The following is a 23,324-nucleotide window of genomic DNA, read 5'->3' as shown; positions in this document are numbered from 1 at the left end:
ACAGTCCGTCCAGCAGAGGGCGGCGTAGACCGGTTGAAACATTGACAGAACAAGACTGAATCCATTTCTGTTACATTTTAGACCAAACAAAAATATGATGGGCCTATATGCTGGATGCTATAAGTGCTATAGATGCATGCTAATGCTATAGATAAATCTAACCTAGAGCTCACTCCACATTCAACAACACATACAGTAGCCTACATAGGCTTACATGCAGACAACATGCATCATAGATAGATAGATGGATAGATAGATACTTAATTATCATATGAGGGGGACAACAGGTTTACTGTGCACTAGTAGGCTATTAGGATACTTTTGATGCTGTTTAATCTCTTGAAGAATGAAAGATCACAGGTAAGCTTAATATCTTTCTAAATCAACAAATAAACAAAAAATAAGTGAAATACCATGATCTTGAGTTGCCCTTTAGTGTCTATTCACAGATGTGAAAGCATGTATGTCCCTTCAGTGCTTGTATGCAGGAGGTGAACAATTTCAAGTATCATCTGACCTGTGCCTTGCTCTCAAAAAAGGTCGATTTTTAAATAAACTTTAAGCTAAAATGCCTTCTTCCCTAAATATGTACCTACCTCATAAATGGTCCCTTATACCATATTGTATCTTTTTTGCTTTTTATAAAATGAATAGAAGTGAAATTGACTGCGAAAAGCATAGGCCTTCACACTCGCGCCTCATTGAAATAAATGATTGAGAAAGAAAAACAAGGTTTTGTCTCCTTTGTTTGTTTCCCATCTTATACGGCAATTTTCCTTTCATGTGAATCAAATGTTTATATTTATTTATTACATTATTTTTTATTACAAATATAGCACCCGCCAGAATCAAATGTTTATATTTATTTATTTATCACATTATTTTTTATTACAAATATAGCACCCACCACCAGCGTAACAGACCAGACCACACAAACGTGTGTACACGTCATCAGTCTTTGCGTTCTACGTGCTCTGCTTCTGAGGCGCGAGTAGGAAGTTCGTCACAGTTTGCTGTTGGAATTGAGGGCTCGAGCTGTATTTTCAATTTAATTTCAAGGTTCGATTCGAAACTTGTTTGTGTTTAAAACGGTTTGGAACTGTTCCTACACTTTTACCGACTTGCTAACCACACAATTAGGTTCTTAACCGTCGTTATTGCTGGTCTAGGATCAGTTTGAGACTCGAGATGAGTGTGGAGGCGTACGGGCCGAGCTCCCAGACCCTCACCTTCCTGGACCCGGAGGAGGCAGAGCTGCTGGGGGGAGCAGACACCCAGGGCTCCGGGTACGAGTTCACTGACTTCACCCTGCCCAGCCAGACCCAGACCCAGGGCGGGACACAGAGCCAGGGGGACAACCAGGTAAGAAAGCTAACGAGTTAGCTTAGCTTCAAATCCCGCTTCAAATCAACACGTAGCTATGCTAACGCTAGCCGAGGGCTAGCTAGCTAACGTTTAGAAACGTTACAAAGAGTGTTTAATTAACCTTAGCTAACGTTACAGGTGTATTAGCTAACGTTACATCTTGCTCACATGTAATTAAGTGCGTATCTTACAGTGCGTTTCTGTCTAAAAACGTATCTGTCTAAAAACGTATCTGTCTAAAAACGTATCTGTCTAAAAACGTTTCTGTCTAAAAACGTATCTTTCTAAAAAACGTATCTGTCTAAAAACGTCTGTTGACGACGATAGCCCAGCCAGCTAACGGTTAGAAACGTTACAAAGAGTGTTTAATTAACCTTAGCTATAGTAGATAACGTTACAGGTATATTAGCTAACGTTACATCTTGCTCACATGTCATTAAGCGAACGTTAAGTTACAGTGCGTTTCTGTCTAAAAACGTATCTGTCTAAAAACGTATCTGTCTAAAAACGTCTGTTGACGACGATAGCCCAGCCAGCTAACGGTTAGAAACGTTACAAAGAGTGTTTAATTAACCTTATCTATAGTAGCTAACGTTACATCTTGCTCACATGTAATTAAGCGAACGTTAAGTTAGTGCGTTTCTGTCTAAAAACGTATCTGTCTGAAAACGTATCTGTCTAAAAACGTATCTGTCTAAAAACGTGCGGATAACGATAACGCGAATGTTATAATTGAGCTAACGTTAGCACCTGCTAGCAAAGTTAACTACGATCCACTGACTAATTTAACTGTTATTACCTAATTTAGCTAAGGACATGTCAACAGATGTCTTGGTCCTAGAATTGTTGTAGTGCTGTCAATATATATGTGATGTGGATGTGATGTGATGTGATGTGGATGTGATGTGATGTGGATGTGATGTGGATGTGATGTGGATGTGATGTGATGTGGATGTGATGTGATGTGGATGTGATGTGGATGTGATGTGGATGTGATGTGGATGTGGATGTGATGTGGATGTCATGTGATGTGGATGTGATGTGATGTGGATGTGATGTGGATGTCATGTGGATGTGGATGTGATGTGATGTGGATGTGGATGTGATGTGGATGTGATGTGATGTGATGATGTGGATGTGATGTGATGTGATGTGGATGTGATGTGGATGTGATGTGATGTGATGTGGATGTGATGTGGATGTGATGTGATGTGATGTGGATGTGATGTGGATGTGATGTGGATGTGATGTGGATGGGATGTGGATGTGGATGTGATGTGGATGGGATGGGATGGGATGTGATGTGGATGTGATGATGTGATGTGATGTGGATGTGATGTGGATGTGATGTGGATGTGATGTGGATGTTATGTGATGTGGATGTGATGTGATGTGGATGTGATGTGATGTGATGTGTCTGCATAGGTCAATGGTCCAGACGATGGGCTTCACAATGGAGGGGTGGATGACTCTGTGGCCAAGACGAGCCAACTTCTTGCTGAGTTGAACTTTGAGGAGGATGAAGAAGATACATATTACACCAAAGACCTTCCACTGCATGCTTGCAGGTAGAAAAAATAATCACCTAACTAGCCTACATTTCTCACAAGTACTAGACAAACGTATGACTAAACATAATACAAAGATGTTAGTATCTATACAGCGTATTTACTTTGAAAGATGGATGATTTGTATGTTGCCAGCTGTTCCAAGTGAGTGGATGAAGTGCAGGTTGTAGGCAGTGTTGTCATTTTGTGCATCATGTTCTAGTTACTGTGGAATCCATGACCCTGCGTGTGTGGTGTTCTGCAACACAAGTAAGAAATGGTTCTGCAACGGACGTGGCAACACATCTGGAAGGTAACGTGTCAAGCTCAACCTCTTGAAAAGATCCACGTGCGCACTCTCAAAAATGTTAGTGGTGCTGGGAGTGGATCCCCTTAGATGGATGTCCCCCCCCCAAAAAAAAAAAATCCATACTCCCGCACATTCTCCGAACACAGTGTGTGCTTTTTTTAAAATTTGAAACGCTCAACCATCTCTGCGTTCGCCATGTCTCGTGCAACGGGAAGTTGACTGTCGTGTTGCGTTTCAGCCACATCGTGAACCACCTGGTGAGGGCCAAGTGCAAGGAGGTGACGCTGCACAAGGACGGCCCCCTGGGTGAGACCGTGCTCGAGTGCTACAACTGCGGCTGCCGCAACGTCTTCCTCCTGGGCTTCATCCCCGCCAAGGCCGACTCGGTGGTGGTGCTGCTGTGCAGGTGGGTGTGGGGCGAGGGGGAACAGGAAGCAGCCAGGTGGGTGTGGGGCGTGGGGGAACAGGAAGTAGCCAGGTGGGTGTGGGGTGCGGGGGAACAGGAAGTAGCCAGGTGGGTGTGGGGTGCGGGGGAACAGGAAGCAGCCAGGTGGGTGTGGGGCGCGGGGGAACAGGAAGTAGCCAGGTGGGTGTGGGGCGCGGGGGAACAGGAAGTAGCCAGGTGGGTGTGGGGTGCGGGGGAACAGGAAGTAGCCAGGTGGGTGTGGGGCGCGGGGGAACAGGAAGTAGCCAGGTGGGTGTGGGGCAAGGGGAACAGGAAGTAGCCAGGTGGGTGTGGGGCGCGGGGGAACAGGAAGCAGCCAGGTAGGTGTGAGCTGCACGTACAGAAGTTCTCATCTTGTTTAGGCTTCAACTGAGTCAATAAATGATCAATCAATCAATTAATTCATAATTAATTAGGCCTTAACTTAACACACAGTGTTGCTGATTGTCATCTGCTGTTGTATTATCATACTCTTCCTACGTTGAATGCAATTATTGTTTGTCGCTTTGGATGAAAGCATCAGTTAAATGACTAATGTAACGTACCCCCTCTGTCCCACGGCTATGACTGTTTATCACTCATTACCGATCCCCTCTTGTCCCCAAACAACGTTGTCCCGTCAACAGGCAGCCATGTGCCAGCCAGAGCAGCCTGAAGGACATCAACTGGGACAGCTCCCAGTGGCAGCCTCTGATCCAGGACCGCTGCTTCCTGTCCTGGCTGGTGAAGATCCCCTCCGAGCAGGAGCAGCTGAGGGCTCGCCAGATCACCGCCCAGCAGATCAACAAGCTGGAGGAGCTCTGGAAGGTAGGCGACGACCGCCCCCAAAAAGACCACACCAACACCACCACGCCAGCTAAGAATATCATTGTCGACCGTGGCTGTACCACCTTGCGTCCCACCTCCATCTTGCGTCATCGGTTCATCAGTGTTGGGTGGCATTCCTTGGGTTGGAGAGCAGATGTTGGGAGTGACCAGTACTCCCTGTGGTCCTGGTGGTGACTTCAGCCCACTGTGAAAGAACGGGTGCAGAAAGAAAGACTTAACAAACGAGTGCGACTTCCTGTTTCCCGTTAGGACAACCCCACGGCCACCCTGGAGGACCTGGAGAAGCCCGGCGTGGACGAGGAGCCTCAGCACGTGCTGCTGCGCTACGAGGACGCCTACCAGTACCAGAACATCTTCGGACCGCTCGTCAAGCTGGAGGCCGACTACGACAAGAAGCTCAAAGAGTCCCAGGTGGGTCGTCCGTCCCCCTCGGCGCACACGCCCCGTTCACAAGCACCGTCATGTGGGAAGTGGTGTACACCTATCCTGTAACCAGGGCTGAAAATTAACACCTGCCACCGGTCAAATGCAGGTCAAATTTCCAATTGGCGGCTAGATTTCAGAAGGAAATCTGAAAAAAAATAAAAAATACTTGGCCGGTAGATTTTCTTTCATCTACAGTCCCCTTGGCAGGTGACTCACCGTGAGCCAGAAAGTTAATTTTCACCCCTGCCTGTAACCCATTTTAGGATGAAGAACTTCACTCCAGTGGAGCAGTTGTGAGCATGTGTCTTTGTTGGACTATGTTGTTGTTGTTTTACAGTAGACTTTCAAAAAGCTTTGTAATGCATCCGTCTCATGTATCTGACAGTATCTGTATCAGTAACTCATCAGAATTAAGTCAGATGAGCACAATTCAAGGGACAATGCATGTTCAAAGAAACAGATTATATTTCAACACGGCAGGCATTGATTGTTCAGCCTTCTGTTCATGTCTTAACTACAGTCTGACTACTTTGTCCTAATTGTAGTTTTTTGTTCTTGTGTGTAAAACTCCACAGACCCAAGACAATATAACAGTCAGGTGGGACCTGGGCCTGAATAAAAAACGGATAGCTTATTTCACACTGCCCAAGACGGACTCAGGTGGTAATTCTTTCAACTTCCTACTCTCTGTGTACCAGTGGCTCTGTTGTGCATAGACCACCTCCACATCACGCATCACACGCCTGCATCCCCCTGGTGGTGTGTGTGTGTTTGTTTGTTTGTGGTGGTGTTTGTACGGTATTGTATTCCCCCCCCCCCCCGCCTCATCACAACCATTCTCGGTGTTTTGCCGAGCGGAGGGTGTCCTAACGTGCGTGTGCGTGCGTGGGTTCTCACAGACATGCGGCTGATGCAGGGAGATGAGATCTGCCTCCGCTACAAGGGAGACCTGGCCCCGCTGTGGAAGGGGATCGGACACGTCATCAAAGTCCCCGACAGTATCCTTTTACTCTGCCACACGGCCTTCTGAAGAGCTACTCTGCTCTGATTGGTCCTTGTGTTTCTTCTACCTTCCTCGCTTTTCTGGTGCCACCCTCTCGTGTGTCACGTTTTGGGGGGTAGAGGAACTATCCCTCCACATTTCAGTTGCCAACAGAGGTTCGTGGGTAGACGATTTAAGGCCAGCCTTAAAGCAATTTAAAAGTCTCTGATGGGTCTACTAAAACAAAAAAATTGAAATAAGAAGACCCAGTCAGTTTTATGCCCCTCCCACCCGTCTGAAAATACAAGTTTTAAAATCGGTTAATTAACCATTCAGCAAGTGCAGCTCATTTGCATTAAAGCTACAGACACAGAACAAGCCAATCCAGGACAGGGCTGAAACGGGGGGGTGTATAGAGGCTAACATGCGTCATCTGAGGGGGATTTTCAACAAAAATATTAAAAGCCATTTTTTGGGGGGACCTCAAGAGACTTTGTTGAAAACAAGCATAACAGGGGACCTTTAAGAGATTCACATTTACATGGGAAATTTGACACTAGAAACACCATCTCGTCCGCTGATGAAAAGCAAATCGAATCGAACTTTATTTGTATAGCGCATTTCATACACAGAGGCAACACCATGCGCTTTACAGAGAGCAATGGGGGGGTGGGCATGGGCGAAATGACACCCAGCTAAGCAGACGTTCAAACGACTCTCGAACTCGGCTCGGAAAACGACTCGATACGAAACGAGGAACATTACGCGTCCGTGTCCTCGTCACTGAGCTGTGGCCACAGCTTCACATGCGCCAGGGTCCCTCCAGATCGAACCCTCGGACACAGGGACTCAATCCTCCGCTTCCTCTTCTGTCTTCCCTCCTACCCTCCTACTGCACTGTCTCCACAAACAGGAAAGGCTATTTTGCTGTACTTATTTCCTTTAGCACCCTTTGTGAAAGACTATGGAGATGAGATTGCGATTGAGTTGCGGAGTAGCGTCGGAGCCCCGGTGGAAATACCCCACAACTTCCAGGTGGATTTTGTGTGGAAGTCCACTTCCTTCGACAGGTACAAAACCCTCAAGTACATCTGAGATACCATCTAGAACTATTGTATTTGTATTTATTTCATTTTGCACTTTTACCTCAGCACTGGTTAAGCTTGTATAGAAGGGAGAGCTGCTTATTTACCGTCGACTAGTAGTTCTCTTGGCTTCCTGCGTTGAATGTATTGTAAGTCGCTTTGGATAAACGCGTCTGCTAAATGACTAATTTAAACAATGTAGATACAAGCTCAAATTAATCGGAATCTAAAGGGAAATAAAATGCTATAAGGGTTAAACCGTCCTTTGTCCCTGCGTTATCCCAGAATGCAGAGCGCCCTGAAGACGTTTGCTGTGGATGAGACGTCCGTCTCAGGCTACATCTACCACAAGCTGCTGGGCCACGAGGTGGAGGACGTCATCATCAAGTGTCAGCTGCCCAAGCGCTTCACTGCCCAGGGTCTGCCCGACCTCAACCACTCCCAGGTAAGCGCCTCACTGTCCAGGGGTCTGCCCTGCTCGACCTCAACCACTCCCAGGTAAGCGCCTCACTGCCCAGGGTCTCCCTGACCTCAACCACTCCCAGGTAAGCGCCTCACTGCCCAGGGTCTCCCTGACCTCAACCACTCCCAGGTAAGCGCCTCACTGTCCAGGGTCTGCCCGACCTCAACCACTCCCAGGTAAGCGCCCGACCTCAACCACTCCCAGGTAAGCGCCTCACTGTCCAGGGTCTGCCCGACCTCAACCACTCCCAGGTCAGTGGCTGACGGTTGTTTTGCCGTTGGTGTTTAAACAGGTGTACGCGGTGAAGACGGTGCTGCAGAGACCCCTCAGTCTGATCCAAGGTCCCCCGGGGACGGGGAAGACCGTCACCTCTGCCACCATCGTGTACCACCTGGCCCGACAGGGCAACGGGTGAGACCTCAACGTCGGCTCCGGTCGAACCCACGTATCGGCGGACAAAGTCGTGCTAGTTTCATTGTTTTTTATTTGGAATAAAGACGGAGAGGATGTTCTTCTGGAGTTGATTGAGGGGTGTGTGGTGTTGTGTTGGGCAGGCCGGTGCTGGTCTGCGCCCCCAGTAACATCGCGGTGGACCAGCTGACGGAGAAGATCCACCAGACCTGCCTGAAGGTGGTGAGGCTGTGCGCCAAGAGCAGGGAGGCCATCGACTCGCCCGTCTCCTTCCTGGCGCTGCACAACCAGATCAGCAACATGGACAGGTGGGCGGCTCCCCATCGCACCGAGACAGCTCATAGAGGCTGGGCCTCGGGCTGTACTCCTAGAGGCTGGGCCTCAGGCCTTGAGAACAGCTCATATCAGCTCATAGAGGCTGGGCCTTGAGAACAGCTCATATCAGCTCATAGAGGCTGGGCCGTGAGAACAGCTCATATCAGCTCATAGAGGCTGGGCCTCGGGCCGTGAGAACAGCTCATATCAGCTCATAGAGGCTGGGCCTCGGACCCTGGGAACAGCTCATATCTGTCTTGATCCTGTCAGTTTCACGAGTCTCGGTTTCATTTGAAGACCCTGTACACTACTAGAATCAAAAACGTTTACCCGTTTGGTCGTTCAAAATATCATTTAATTGGGATGCAGTTATGCTCTCACAACATTTCACCTTTAAGGTTTTGTGACATTTCAAAGTTTCATCGAAATCTCTCAGTTCATAAACTGATTAATAAAACACAACTATTTGTGTGTGTGTGTGTTCATAAACTATTTGTGCGTTTGTGTGCGTGTGTGTGTGTGTTCAACCTGCTGTGCTTGGTACCCCAGTATGCCCGAGCTGCAGAAGCTGCAGCAGTTGAAGGATGAGACCGGCGAGCTGTCGTCCGCGGACGAGAAGCGCTACAGGGCTCTGAAGCGCACGGCCGAGCGAGAGCTGCTGATGGTGAGAACGCCAGCCACGGAACCGCCGGCGCCAAGCTACCGTCGTCACACGGGGCCCGTACCGTTTCTGGCCCGTTGAATACACCGCTCGTTGTGATTGGTTGAGGTACGACGTCCATGTTTGGTTTTAACCACCCCCCTCCTCACATCTCCGCAGAACGCCGATGTCATCTGCTGCACCTGTGTTGGGGCCGGCGACCCCCGCCTGGCCAAGATGCAGTTCCGCTCCATCCTCATCGACGAGAGCACCCAGGCCACGGAGCCAGAGTGCATGGTGCCCGTGGTCCTGGGGGCCAAGCAGGTACGGCACCCCCCCATCTCTGCTTAAGAGCCAAGAGAATCTGATTCCCAACTCTGGTGGACTGATCTGTCCATCCATAACCAGCTGTAATGAACACCAGCATACAATACAACTAGAGATGCACCGATTGCAAAATTCTGGGCCGATGCCGATGTTTAAAATAACAATCCGGCCGATGTCGATGTTTTATTTTATTTTTATTCCCCCTTTTGTGCCAGGGAAACAAAGAAATGATGCCTGCTTTTCAAATGGCCGGTTAGATTTGATGTGTTAAAATCCTTGGCTGTAGTACCTCCTCTCGAAATGTCACTTGAACAAGTTTTACAAGTTGCATAGCGCATATCTGAGATGGTGAAATATTCCCACACGGCCGACATTTTTATTTCACTTTAATTTGAAAGCAAACTACACGTGCGTTTGCGGCGTTACGTCGCGGATCTTCTCCGAATCTGCAGCTGGGTAGGCTACGTTCTGCAACAAAAAAAGTCATAATTGTTGCGACATAACATCGGCCACTAACATCGGTGAATGTCATTTTATTTGCCGATGGCAGTCAACATCGGCCGATGCATCGGTGCATCCCTAAGTACAACACAACCTCCTGACCATGTAAGTAAACAGTTTCATTTCCAACTCTGCCCCTCAGCTCATCCTTGTGGGCGACCACTGCCAGCTGGGCCCGGTGGTGATGTGTAAGAAGGCGGCCAAGGCGGGCCTGTCCCAGTCCCTGTTCGAGAGGCTGGTGGTTCTGGGGATCCGGCCCATCCGTCTGCAGGTCCAGTACCGCATGCACCCGGCCCTCAGCGCCTTCCCCTCCAACATCTTCTACGAGGGGTCGCTGCAGAACGGCGTCACCGCCGGTGAGTGAAGGGGGAGGTTCCACGGACGGGCTGTTCTTAATAAGCTACGGGGGCGGTTCCACAGACAGGCTGTTCTTAATTGGCTACGGGGGCGGATCCACGGACAGGTTATTGATTTCAATAAAAGACGGCCCCCTATCTCCCAGAATACCACACAGTCCAGTGTCTCCTTTCTCAGGTGTATCCCAAATGAATCTCTCCAACACGGGATTTGAGCCTCAAAGAAAGAGATTTATTCCAGAATGTTTAACATACCAAAGACAATGGCATTTAGTCTAATTCACAGATGACCTGTCTGTCTGCTGTCTGAACTCAAATCACAGCATCGGAGCTCGAGCAAGGTTCTTATGGTTCGGCTGTCCCCCCCCTCTCGTCTCTTCTCCGATAAGACTGTCTTTCTGGTCTCTTCTGTGGCCTTGTTTGGTCAAGATAATCTACGCCGCCTCGGCGCCCAGGTCTCTATCTCTAACCACAACAACGGTGTTTGGCACGGAGTGTACCAGCCATGGAATGTCATCTTTACCTCATAAGTCTATGGAAGAGGGACACCGTTTCTTACAGAGAACTCTAGCTACAGCCATACTCAGAGGTCAATCATTATAATTAGGAACGGCTAACAGGATCAGATTAAACCAACATTTCTCTGAAAATAAACCAAATTCATCAATATTCATCAACAGTTATCCTCGTGCCCTGTTAGACAGTTATCCTCCCTGTTAGACAGGTATCCTCCCTGTTAGACAGTTATCCTCCCTGTTAGACAGTTATCCTCCCTGTTATACAGGTATCCTCCCTGTTAGACAGTTATCCTCCCTGTTAGACAGTTATCCTCCCTGTTATACAGGTATCCTCCCTGTTAGACAGTTATCCTCCCTGTTAGACAGTTATCCTCCCTGTTATACAGGTATCCTCCCTGTTATACAGGTATCCTCCCTGTTAGACAGTTATCCTCCCTGTTAGACAGTTATCCTCCCTGTTATACAGGTATCCTCCCTGTTAGACAGGTATCCTCCCTGTTAGACAGTTATCCTCCCTGTTATACAGGTATCCTCCCTGTTAGACAGTTATCCTCCCTGTTAGACAGGTATCCTCCCTGTTAGACAGTTATCCTCCCTGTTAGACAGTTATCCTCCCTGTTATACAGGTATCCTCCCTGTTAGACAGTTATCCTCCCTGTTAGACAGTTATCCTCCCTGTTATACAGGTATCCTCCCTGTTAGACAGTTATCCTCCCTGTTATACAGGTATCCTCCTGCCCTGTTAGATGTTGATGTTCTGTTTGCCCTCTGCAGCCGACCGCATCAAGAAAGGCTTTGACTTCCAGTGGCCCCAGCCAGACAAGCCCATGTTCTTCTACGTGACCCAGGGCCAGGAGGAGATCGCCAGCTCCGGAACCTCCTACCTGAACAGGTAAACCATCTCAAATCAAACCCCTTCGCTGGTTCCGTACGGCGCTTAACATCTAACGAGTGTCTCGTCGGGTTTGAACCTTTGAAAACAGGACCGAGGCCGCGAACGTGGAGAAGATCACCACCAGGTTACTGAAGGCCGGCGCCAAGCCGGACCAGATAGGCATTATCACGCCTTACGAGGGTCAAAGGTCGTACCTGGTCCAGTACATGCAGTTCAGCGGCTCGCTGCACACCAAACTCTACCAGGTACAGTAATCGTTTCAGAAGCCGTTTTCATAGAGAGTCGATGGTAATGTAATTAGCTTCTCGGTATTGATGTGCCATCCCTGTACCACGACAGGAAGTTGAGATCGCCAGCGTCGACGCCTTCCAAGGCAGAGAGAAGGACTTCATCATCCTGTCCTGCGTCCGAGCCAACGAACACCAGGGCATCGGCTTCCTCAACGACCCTCGCCGCCTCAACGTGGCCCTCACACGAGCGAGGTGACCTTCCGGAACCTTCCGGACCCTTCCGGCGACGATTAACCGCCCCGGATACTTCATACTAGAAATCAATTCAAAAGTCATTTCCAAAATCAGAGCAAACGCCTGATTACTGTAGCTCGGCTGTAGCTCAGTTGGTAGAGCGGGTCGTTCAGTGATCGAAGGGTCAGCGGTTCGAATCCCAGCTCCGACCGTCCACATGTCAAAGTGTCCTTGAGCAAGACACCTAACCCCAAATTGCTCCCAATGAGCAGGTTAGCACCTTGCATGGCAGCTACCGCCATTGGTGTGTGAGTGTGTGTGTGAATGGGTGAATGAGAGGCCATTGTAAAGCGCTTTGAGTGCCGCTAAGGTGGAAAAGCGCTATATAAGTGCAGTCCATTTACCATTTAGGTTGTCTGGCCTCTGAGCGGTCGTTGTTGTTGACTCTGTTGTTGTTGTTGACGTTGTGTCCAGGTACGGCGTGATCATCGTGGGGAACCCCAAGGCTCTGTCCAAGCAGCCCCTGTGGAACCACCTGCTCAACTACTACAAGGAGCAGAAGGTTCTGGTGGAGGGGCCCCTCAACAACCTGAGGGAGAGCCTCATGCAGTTCAGCAAGCCCCGCAAGCTGGTCAACACCATCAACCCCGTTAGTCCCAGGCCTGTGTGTGTCCTTGTGTGTGTGTGGTGTGTGTGTGTGCGCGCGCGTGTGTGTGAGGTGTGCGTGCGTGTGTGTGTGGAGGTGTGTGTGTGTGGAGGTGTGTGTGTGTGGAGGTGGAGGTGTGTGTGTGTGGAGGTGTGTGTGGAGGTGTGTGTGGAGGTGTGTGTGTGTGGTGTGAGGTGTGTGGTGTGAGGTGTCTGGTGTGAGGTGTGAGTGAGGTGTGTGTGTGTGAGTGAGGTGTGTGTGTGAGTGAGGTGTGTGTGTGAGTGAGGTGTGTGTGTGAGTGAGGTGTGTGTGTGAGTGAGGTGTGTGTGTGAGTGAGGTGTGTGTGTGTGTGAGAGAGAGGTGTGTGTGAGTGAGGTGTGTGTGAGTGAGGTGTGTGTGTGTGTGAGGTGTGTGTGTGAGTGAGGTGTGTGTGTGAGTGAGGTGTGTGTGTGAGTGAGGTGTGAGTGAGGTGTGAGTGAGGTGTGTGTGAGTGAGGTGTGTGTGTGTGTGAGTGAGGTGTGAGTGAGGTGTGAGTGAGGTGTGTGTGTGAGTGAGGTGTGTGTGTGAGTGAGGTGTGTGTGTGAGTGAGGTGTGTGTGAGTGAGTTGTGTGTGTGTGTGTGAGTGAGGTGTGAGTGAGGTGTGTGTGTGTGAGAGAGAGGTGTGTGTGTGTGAGTTGTGTGTGTGTGAGGTGTGTGTGTGTGGCTAACTGTGTGTGTTGCTTCCCAGGGAGGCCGGTTCATGAGCACCGCCATGTACGACGCCCGCGAGGCCCTGATCCCGGGGTCGGCCTACGACCGCAGCAACGCAGGTTAACGGCGCACTAATTCAATCGTTCCATCATGTAGATTTTCCTTTTTCAAAAGTTTTCCCGTGAACTTTCAACTGTCGAGGTACCGTAACGCTACATTTCTTCCCAAGCATGTCGTCGCTTATACAACAGTTAGTTCTGGTTCTTGATTCTGATTGGCTGGAAGCCGTGTTAAAAATACTTTGTAACACACACCTGGGACCGCATATCATTCCATTTTCAGTATTAATGCGCCTCCCATTTGATCCAATGCATTGTAGTTGTTAGGGGAACTATTTTGCTCGGCGGAATTGTGGGAATGATGCTTCGTTTTGAATAAATGTTAATATTTTACATTGCTGTGTGTTTATTTTACACTAATAACTGTAGTAACCGTTGTATAAAAGCAATAAACCACTCGAGGCCGTGTGTTATAGTGATTTTATAACAGCTAGGAGGGTTTTAGCGTCGTGTCGTGCCTAACAACGCCCCCTAGCTGTTATAAAATCACTATAACACACGGCCTCTCGTGGTTTATTGTTTAATTGTACGTCTGGTAACGGTGAGCTGTGTTTCTGCAGCGCGCGGTCCAGCCAGCATGTACTTCCAGACCCACGACCAGATAGGCATGATCGGGGGCGCGGCCGGTCACTTGGGCGCCATGAACATCCCCATCCCCTTCAACCTGGTGATGCCGCCCATGCCCCCGCCGGGGTACCTGGGCCAGAGCAACGGCCCGGCCGCAGGTGAGCCAGGAGCTGGGGGCGCGACCCAGGAAACCCCGGCAGGAAACACGACCCAGGAAACCCTGGCAGGAAGCTCGCTCTTTCTTTTCGCCAGGCGGCGTAGTGTTTATTTTATTCATTCGACTCTAGAACATGACTTGATCTTTCCCTTGTGTCGCCAGGTCTAGAACATGACTTGATATTTGTGTGTCGCCAGGTCTAGAACATGACTTGATGGTTCCTGTGGTCTAGAACATGACTTGATGGTTCCTGTGGTCTAGAACATGACTTGATGGTTCCTGTGGTCTAGAACATGACTTGATGGTTCCTGTGGTCTAGAACATGATGTAATGGTTCCTGTGGTCTAGAACATGACGTGATGGTTCCTGTGGTCTAGAACATGACGTGATGGTTCCTGTGGTCTAGAACATGACTTTATGGTTCCTGTGGTCTAGAACATGACGTGACGGTTCCTGTGGTCTAGAACATGACGTGATGGTTCCTGTGGTCTAGAACATGACGTGATGGTTCCTGTGGTCTAGAACATGACTTGATGGTTCCTGTGGTCTAGAACATGACGTGATGGTTCATGTGGTCTAGAACATGACGTGACGGTTCTTGTAGTCTAGAACATGACGTGACGGTTCTTGTAGTCTAGAACATGACGTGATGGTTCATGTGGTCTAGAACATGACGTGACGGTTACTGTGGTCTAGAACATGACGTGACGGTTCTTGTAGTCTAGAACATGACGTGACGGTTCCTGTGGTCTACAACATGACGTGACGGTTCCTGTGGTCTACAACATGGCGTGACGGTTCCCGTGGTCTACAACATGGCGTGACGGTTCCCGTGGTCTAGAACATGACGTGACGGTTCCCGTGGTCTAGAACATGACTTGACGGTTCCTGCGGTCTAGAACATGGCGTGATCTTTGTGCCGCCAGGTCGCGGCGCGATGAAGGGGAAGGTGGGCCGCGGCGGACGCCAGAGAACCCGCGGCATGGGCAACCACGGCGCCGGCCAGGGCAACGGCCCCAACAGCCAGGCCAGCCAAGACGGGGCCTCCCAGCCCTTCTCCCAGGGGCCCCTCACCCAGGGGTACATCTCCATGAGCCAGCCCTCGCAGATGAGCCAGCCCGGACTCTCCCAGCCAGAGCTGTCCCAGGTAGCCTCCTCGAACCCGGCCGAGACGCTTTTGACCAAGGGGTGAACGGTCCAGGGAATTCATCGCGGCCTCTCCTCGGGTCTAACGTTCTTTCCTACCATCTGATTTCACAGGACAGCTACTTGGGCGACGAGTTCAAATCCCAGATCGACGTGGCGCTGTCCCAGGACTCGACCTACCAGGGCGAGCGTGCGTACCAACACGGCGGGGTGACTGGACTGTCACAGTACTAGAGGGTAAGAGAAGTCACTCTTTCACTTTCTCTTCTAACGTGTGGTTCTGACTGAGAAATGTTTGCGCTGACGGACTCCATTTTGAACGTCTCGTCTTGTGTCCTCCAGGTTGTTGGAAGAGGGGAGCTAGGCTTGAGCTGAGCTTAGTTCGTCTGCATTTTAATCTGAGTAATGATAATAACAAAAAATGGATACCTGTTTTCCTCTGCTACAACTGAAGCACCACCGTGTGAAAGCAACAGGAGAGAGAAGCCAACCAATCACGAGAGGGAGAAAAAAGAGAGAGGGAACGAAACAGACGGGCAGGAAGAGAGAGAGAGAGAGAGAGGGAACGGGCGAGCGACCACCGCCGGCACACGGGGACACGGAAGACGAGAAGAGGAGGACGGCAGGCGGTTCGAGCCGTAAGGGGAAGACGGCCCTTCGGGGGCGAGCGAGGAAAAAGAAACGAGGCACCTCTCCCAATGAAAGAGGCCCACCACCACCCCCAACCCCCCCACCCCCACCCCACCCCCCCCCTCCACAACACCAGCCCAGCTCCGCCCTCACGCCTCTGAGGGAGAGCTCTGCTCAGGACTTTAGGGGAAAAGGCGAGTCCTCAAAAGCCGTTTGCGGGCCGCGCTCCGCTTCCGAAAGCGGAGGGGGATGAAACGGGGGGGGTTGCGGAAACGCCAACACAGGAAATCCTCACCTCCAAAATGTCGATTGGTTGACCAACCCGTTTGAAGTCCAGACTCATTTTGATTGGATAAGAGTGGTGGCTACGCAGCCTCAGCCTCGCGAAGGAGCAGCCGGCGCCTCTCGTCGTCGTCGTTCAACTCTTTGAGTTGACGCGGTTTCTGCGCTTAAAAGATATTAAAGAACTTTGAATTGAAATGCCTTTGATTGCCTTGGGAAACATTGGCTTTTTCAACAGATCTTTAAACAAAAGGTGGTTGACTACAAGTCTATGGTGGAGTGGCACTGGGATTTCAGACCAAGGTTTCTCCTGACCAGAGTCGAGGAATAGAAAGATCCATCATTGTGAGACTTTTTTTTCCCTTTTTTTTTTCCCTTTTTTTTTGAAGTATCTTTATTATTGCAGAGCACAAAAAGCAAAAAATATTAAGTATCAAATGACCAACGAAGTCTTTGTGGTCTTTTGAAAGCAGGGATGGTAAGACCCTTTGTGCTATCGGGCAGAGAATCTTTGTTGTTTTTTTAAATGCTTTGTATGCTTAGACTTGCAACCGCTTTAATGAAGGACTTCATTAGAGGCGATTCCCCTTGTGGATTTAATATCTGTCTGGATGAAGCAAAACTCCAGTTACAGCGACACAAGGGAGGGAGGCAAGTTTCACCGCGAGGCAGGTTCATGAGATACAGAGCAGGTTGAGAGGGACAGGAAGGTGGCTGAGAGATGCAGGAAGGCTTGTATGATCAGCTTGAACCAGCATTCACATTCAGAATGGCAGCTACGTGAAAAGTATCTGGATTTTCACAGCAGTAACAACCAGTTACTGGTACCGTTGACTGGTACTGTCATAAGTTGAAAGGATTTCTCGCACGAGCGAGTATCTACTATCTAAATCATGTGCCTCTGACCTCCTTCAGTTGTTTTCAGGGGTAAAAGCAGCACAAACATGAATGTAAGAAAAACCAGCTTCTGCCAGCATCATGCAGACCAGAGAAGTGAAGGAGATCAAGCATCGCCTGCTTACAGCAGCCAGTTCAATTCATTAAATACACAAGAGCAGTACCGGCCCGTGTTGAAAAGGTCATTTTGGTCTCAGTAAGGATTGATGTAAGCCACCTTCCTTCCTTCTCCGAGGAGCCGCCAGACTTGCCACCATGCCTGGCTGCTTGGACGGCCTTTGCAAGCTTTTATTTTGTGTTTTTTAAAATGTAAGCTTCCCTATCGTTTGAACCCCATAGATGTTTCCTTCCTCCTATAGATGTTTGCTTCATATTCCCATGGCCCTTGACCCCCCAGCCCACCTTTGTGAATCATGTTAGATCAATATCAACCTTGAGAACATCCTATTTTGCTTAGTGGAACAGTTTGCTTGTCATGTTCTTCTGCCATGGGTGAGTTAGTCTGAATTATGTCTTGTAGTTTGTTTCCGTAGCTCTTTGATGACAGGGGGTGTAGTGGAAGACATACTTTACTTTCTTTTGTTGAAATTTTCCCTCAACTACGGGGAGTTTTGTTGTATTGAGGATTCAGTCTTTCTCAGTTTTTAAGAATGTTGTATGAATGCTCACAGCACCACATGAGAATGTACTGCTTTTAGCTACCAGCCGCTTCCGCTGGGTAGAGTTCCACATTAAATAAACCACCGCTTCGATTTTAATTTCACTGAATCCAAAACACGTACGACAATCATGCTGTCAAATACTCTCTGGGTGTGGATGCAGTGTGTTTAGAAGTAGTATATTTGGTCAATATAGTAATTTGTATTAGTTCTTGTGCAATGAATGTAGGCTAATTATTACCTTTCGCTATACGTTACTGTTAATGACATCCAAAATTCCTGTAGTAAATATCTGTGGTCCTTTCAACCAAGAGGGGTTATTAATTGTTATTCTACCAAAAAAAAAGTGTGGTTTCCCAAACGGAGTGTTTCATCTCCCAACACAGAACTAGGTTTTGGTTCCAAATTATGTTGCATGCATCACCGACAAACGGGCATCTTTATAGACGCCCCCTTTCAGACCCCATAAACTGGACCGGGTCTTAATATAACACGATATGGACCCACAGGAACGAAGGGCGTCTTATTTGCAGTGAAGACATTTTGATCAAATTCTTGTAGAACTGAACGCATCAATAAAGGTTGATTTATGTCAAAGTGCATCAAGTGATTTTGTGAAAGCATTTTCTTATTTATTAAAGTTACAAAGCTATAAACATATCAGAATATTGCACTGCACAATCATGAGAAGTTGAACCTCACTGATATATACATGATAGATTTATAGAGCGGTATCATGTGGACTTTTCTGCCTTTTTCTCTTGAATGTGTTTCGTCTTCATAAGTTTCTTTCTCAGTGTCCCCTGTTGTTTCTTCTGCATCGTTTCTTGAATCCGCTCCTTAAACTTCCTCTTCTCGCTACGGATCTTCTCCAGCTCGGCCTTCCTCTTCGCCTCCAAGTCAGGATCCTGCGATCAGTTAAAGAACCAGAAAGAGAAGAGCAAAGGAACACAACCACACAGTTAAACGTCCAGAAAAACGGCACTGTAGAATGAGTCGGGTGCCCGAATGATTTAAAACCATACGGAATCACCTCATCCTGTTATGACTAGTGGAACACACACTTACTTTTCCTTCTAAGATCATCTGTTTCCTCTTGTTGATCTCTTTCTTCTCATCAAAATCTGTTGACTCAAGTTTCTAAAAACACAAAATGCAAAAGTGAGGAAACACTCATGAACAGTGTGAATGTGAAGCCGTAGGCGGCCATATAAGGTCAATCTGACCAACAAAAACTCAAAAGTGGGCGATCTATAACTCTAAAGTGGGCGATCTATAAACGGAAGAGGCTGTCGTACGATCTCACACTCTCGCCTGGCCACGTTGACCTGGGTGAGGATCTTCAGCACCTCTTTCTCCTCCACGGGGTACTCCTTTAGCTTGGTCTCTGAGGACAGAAAATGTGCATTTGGACAGTTTTCTACTTTGTCCAATGGTCAGTAGTGGCCTATTACTGTCGAAGGCACTGTTCTGACAGCGACCACAATCAAAGCTGACCTATCCATAATAACTAATCCAGTCATTTAATAAGGGTCATGACTTGAGGTGTCACCACACAGCTCCAACTGCCAACACGCAGTTGTTAGAATGTTGGAAGTTTAAAATGAAGCTGCAAAATCCATCCAACAAACGCCAACAGTCACCAACAAACATGGCACACCAATCCAATGTTGGTGTTGGTTGGGTCAGTGTGCAGACACCTTTAGCTGTGGTACCGTGCTAGCAGCTGTACCTCCCCACTCCCCTCTGAACTGAGATGGTACAGGGAATGTACTTCTAGGAACATGGCTAGACGTACGGTTCTGATGGGCTAGGAACATGGCTAGACTTGCGGTTCTGTCCTGTGGATGGGCTAGGAACATGGCTAGACGTACGGTTCTGATGGGCTAGGAACATGGCTAGACTTAGGGTTCTGATGGGCTAGGAACATGGCTAGACTTGCGGTTCTGTCCTGTGGATGGGCTTGGAACATGGCTAGACGTACGGTTCTGATGGGCTAGGAACACGGCTAGACTTACGGATCTCTTCCTCGATGGAATGGACCAGGTGGATGTCATATTGTGTCACCAGTGAAATGGAGACGCCGCTCCTTCCTGCAAAGGAAGCAGAGGACGAGTCATGTCTGTTGACGTTCATTGGGCTGCCTGAACATGGGGAGATAACCATATAGGTAGGTTACCTGCTCTGGCCGTTCTGCCGACTCTGTGAATGTAGATCTTTGGGAGACCTGGAGTGTTATGGTTGATGACGACCTGGACTGTGGGAATGTCCAGACCCCTGGTCAATTTGAAACGGAAACGGTTAAGAAGGTGCTCGTTGTATAACAAAGGGAAAACTGGCTGGGTTTAGAACATCTCTTTTCCCACTCTAATAGATTACAGATTTTACCTGGCTGCCACGTCAGTTGCAATTAGGATTTTGAAGACACTCGACTTGAATTTTGCTAGGTTAGCAAAACGTTGTTTCTGTGAAATAGATAAGACCAATTTATTTCATTTGGAAACCTTACATCCCTCTTGTAATTAGCTTCATTTTATGACACAAACATGTAGTTAGTTGCTTTATAACTTCAATTATATGCAAATCAAACCCCAGCTGGAATGAGGTGGTGGATTTACCTGTTTCATCATAGAATGTAGGGAAATGGTGGGGAAGTTGAACGCACGCAGCATCATTGTGAGTATTTGACAATTCCTGTGGACAGAAGTCATCGTTGTGAAGAAGGTATTGAATGTATTGCAACGTCTGACAATGTTTATGTCATTCAAATATATCCCAGTTTGTTGCATTTAATGCTCTTATATCTAAATGACCTAAAAGCTAAATGTTTGAATGTATCAAAGCCATGTGGGCATTGTGAGTATTTAGATTGTTCCTAGATGATTGCGTAAGGTCTGGGCCTTACTTGCAGGTGTTGGTGAAGATCATGATGGACCAGTCCTCGTGCTCGTCGTAGAACTTCTGGATGAGGTGCACCAGATAGGCATCTTTCACCTTCTCTGGGGCCAGAATGTACCTTTGGTCCAACTCTTCTACAGTGCGTGTCCTAAAAGAAAGAACACCTCTTATTGGCTTTATCCGGTTAATTACTATGTATTTTTGTCGATTTTGGGAGAAATCCTTATATCAAATATAACAATTATTTAGAAGTGTATTTAATAGGGACATGAGATATTGTGCTGTCGATATAATAACAACGATATGCATCGCCAACATGAAAAACTGTCCTATGGTTTGTTTTACTTGTATAAAGCGATTAAAGGTAATATAATTTATTAATAAAACTGCTTTGAGGCAGGATATCGCCTTGTACCAGCTACTGTCAACCAGTTCTTACTAGTGTTCAGTCTAAAAACGGACTCACTCAGACTTGCTCTCCCAGAAGAAGGGCTCGTTCATGGCGATGCTCTTGAGTTCCTGCAGGGTGTCGGTGAGCGTGGCGCTGAAGAGGAGCGTCTGGCGCTTGGCGGGCACGGCACCCAGGATCACCTCCAGGTCCTTGGTGAAGTCTGTACAGCCCTGCTCCAGCAGCCTGTCTGCCTCGTCCAGGATCTGACACAGAACCACACCTTTGTTTTTAAAGCGCTCTATAAATAAAGTTGAGTTTAGGACCAAAAGAGTGGTTGAGACAGAAACCAACCAGCCAGAGCCATGGTAATAAAGTAATAACACAGTACTGGAACCAAATATGCGGGGTTAATAAACAAAACAACATTGGAACAGCACATAGAAACGTGCAGCACCGTACCTAAGGACAGCTAAGAACACGTATCGCTTCACTGACTGTACAGCTCAAGCGAACCAATGAGATATGGATGGTCTCTCTCCCTCGGACTCACCAGGAACTGGATCCTGCCGATGCTGAAGGTGCTGGAGCTCCTTATGTGGTCGGCCAGTCGGCCCGGCGTGGCCACGACTACGTGGGGCTTATTTGACAACGCCAAGGCTTGTGTGATCATATCTGTTGGGCAAAGTCACACAGACATTGAAATATTTTACACTGACATTGAAGGCGTACGGTCTGCCCATGGACTGGTCAGACTCTACGGATGTAGGTTTTGGGGATAAGCCTCGTCATTCGTTTATTACTGACCAATCGGTGGCGACGGATCTGAATCCCGGCCCAATCAGATTCAATACAGACTACGAGAAAGAACAACAGCCGAGCAACCGCTCCGCCGGAGAGACTGTGATTGGTTTAAAGAAATACCGCGTTTTTTCCCTCCTATCCCTGACCAGTAATGAGTCCGGCCAGACCTTTCTCCACTGCTGGCACTGCTCAAACATGAGGCGATAGGTCTGGCTGTGCAAGACTAGCCCACAGGGAATCCATGACTCCTCTTGTAAGACATTTAAACGGTAATGTGTGAATGTTGTGAATGTGGGTGGAACTGTATTGACTGTTTCATGTATGTTCTTGTGTATGTTTTTTGTTTTGTTATGTCCACCAACGAGGACCATGTTGGAAACAAATGTCTAAGTATGCTTTTATCATGCTATCCTCTGGGATGTACTGTTTCTTTGTACTTTTACCCAATAAATCAATCAACCAATCAACCAATCAATCAATCAACCAATCAATGGGTAGCATTACCCATTCCGCCAACGACGATGCAGTCTCTCAAACCCAGAGGCTTTCCCATGACTCGGAACTGCTCTGCGATCTGATAGGCCAATTCCCTGCAAAAAGTAAGAAGCATTTTATGCATACCATGCTATGTTATCTGTAGTGTTCAAAATCATATTCATAACAGCTCAACAAGTGTCGTTAGGCTTGTGTAGCTTGGTTTTACTAACTTTCACCTCTCTTATCATCAATTCGACCCACTGACCTGGTAGGAGTGAGCACTAGGCAGAAGATGCCATATGGATCTTGGGATAGTTTCTGCAGGACTGGGAGAACAAAGGCAGCAGTCTTCCCACTGCCTGTCTTGGCACAGCCCATCACATCCCGACCTAAAGCAAACAAGGTCACAGAATCAACAAATGAACTAGTTGATCTACACATATGATGAATCCGTAATGTTAGAGGAGACATCGAAAGACACGAACAAGACCTCTAGTGGCTATCTCAGCTTTACACAAGTGTATATTGTGTCTGATGTGTATATTATTTCTGAATCTATCTGTTATTCTCGGTAGTGTTTACCTTCCAGAATCGGTGGGATGCAGTTCTCCTGGACAGGCGTGGGCTTACCGATACCCATGTGTTTACACTGCTGGATCAGCCAGTCTGACAGCCCTAGAGAGGAGAACCCCGACATGAATGTGTCACTTCTCGAGTGGTTTCGACCCAGAAACTAATCAGAACTATCCAGCTGATAATCCTCGTGGCGAATCATTCACAACAGGCGTGTGTTGATGACGTAGCTGTGGCGCTCTTTTTGTGCGTAACGCAACGTGACTGGGTCCTGGAGGTATAATATAAACTGGGTCCTGTCCTGTAGTTTTGTGTAATCAGCTGTTATGCTATGGCAAGTCGTTTTAATATTTATTAAGTAGACTGGATATTCGTTGCTGATATCGGCAACATACTTTTTCCTAGTCAAAACTCTAATTCAGGATATCTTTAATTATGTTTTGACTAGGAAAAACTCTAATTTTAGATATCTGCAACGTCATTTCGCCTAGTAGATTCAAATCTACTTTTGCC

General features: G+C 48.0%; 2 protein-coding genes across 4 annotated transcripts; one reads left to right on the top strand and one right to left on the bottom strand.

Moving 5' to 3' along the window:
• The first annotated feature begins 1,028 nt into the window (after positions 1–1,028).
• On the top strand, positions 1,029–18,265 carry LOC311326315 (regulator of nonsense transcripts 1-like). 3 transcript variants are annotated; one of them, XM_084459198.1, is made up of 24 exons: positions 1,029–1,362; positions 2,791–2,933; positions 3,136–3,225; positions 3,461–3,628; positions 4,294–4,474; positions 4,745–4,906; positions 5,497–5,584; positions 5,821–5,919; positions 6,850–6,973; positions 7,274–7,433; positions 7,744–7,862; positions 8,006–8,170; positions 8,727–8,841; positions 8,998–9,141; positions 9,788–10,001; positions 11,294–11,411; positions 11,503–11,659; positions 11,754–11,896; positions 12,353–12,527; positions 13,252–13,333; positions 13,906–14,058; positions 14,984–15,204; positions 15,318–15,440; positions 15,546–18,265. In XM_084459198.1, the coding sequence occupies exons 1-23, from the start codon at positions 1,189–1,191 to the stop codon at positions 15,435–15,437; spliced, it is 3,315 nt and encodes a 1,104-aa protein (XP_084315324.1). In that variant the 5' UTR covers positions 1,029–1,188; the 3' UTR covers positions 15,438–15,440; positions 15,546–18,265. The 3 variants fall into 3 exon arrangements, with proteins under 3 accessions (XP_084315324.1, XP_084315323.1, XP_084315322.1); XM_084459197.1 differs by having other exon boundaries at positions 13,894–14,058; positions 15,658–18,265; XM_084459196.1 differs by having other exon boundaries at positions 13,894–14,058.
• A 104-nt stretch (positions 18,266–18,369) lies between these two features.
• Positions 18,370–22,936, bottom strand: ddx49 (DEAD (Asp-Glu-Ala-Asp) box polypeptide 49). The gene is made up of 13 exons (XM_084459203.1): positions 22,821–22,936; positions 22,504–22,627; positions 22,266–22,351; positions 21,511–21,632; positions 21,036–21,223; positions 20,577–20,717; positions 20,290–20,365; positions 20,060–20,136; positions 19,851–19,948; positions 19,690–19,764; positions 18,970–19,058; positions 18,740–18,811; positions 18,370–18,579 (listed from the first exon to the last, which is right to left on the bottom strand). The coding sequence occupies exons 1-13, from the start codon at positions 22,933–22,935 to the stop codon at positions 18,406–18,408; spliced, it is 1,437 nt and encodes a 478-aa protein (XP_084315329.1). The 5' UTR covers position 22,936; the 3' UTR covers positions 18,370–18,405.
• Between the last annotated feature and the right edge of the window lie 388 nt (positions 22,937–23,324).

The sequence above is a fragment of the Borostomias antarcticus genome (assembly GCF_949987555.1).
Source record: "Borostomias antarcticus genome assembly, chromosome: 26".
Classification (NCBI taxonomy): Eukaryota; Metazoa; Chordata; class Actinopteri; order Stomiiformes; family Stomiidae; genus Borostomias; species Borostomias antarcticus.
The sequence above is the reverse complement of the archived record's forward strand: the minus strand, read 5'-3'. Positions and strand labels throughout refer to the sequence as shown.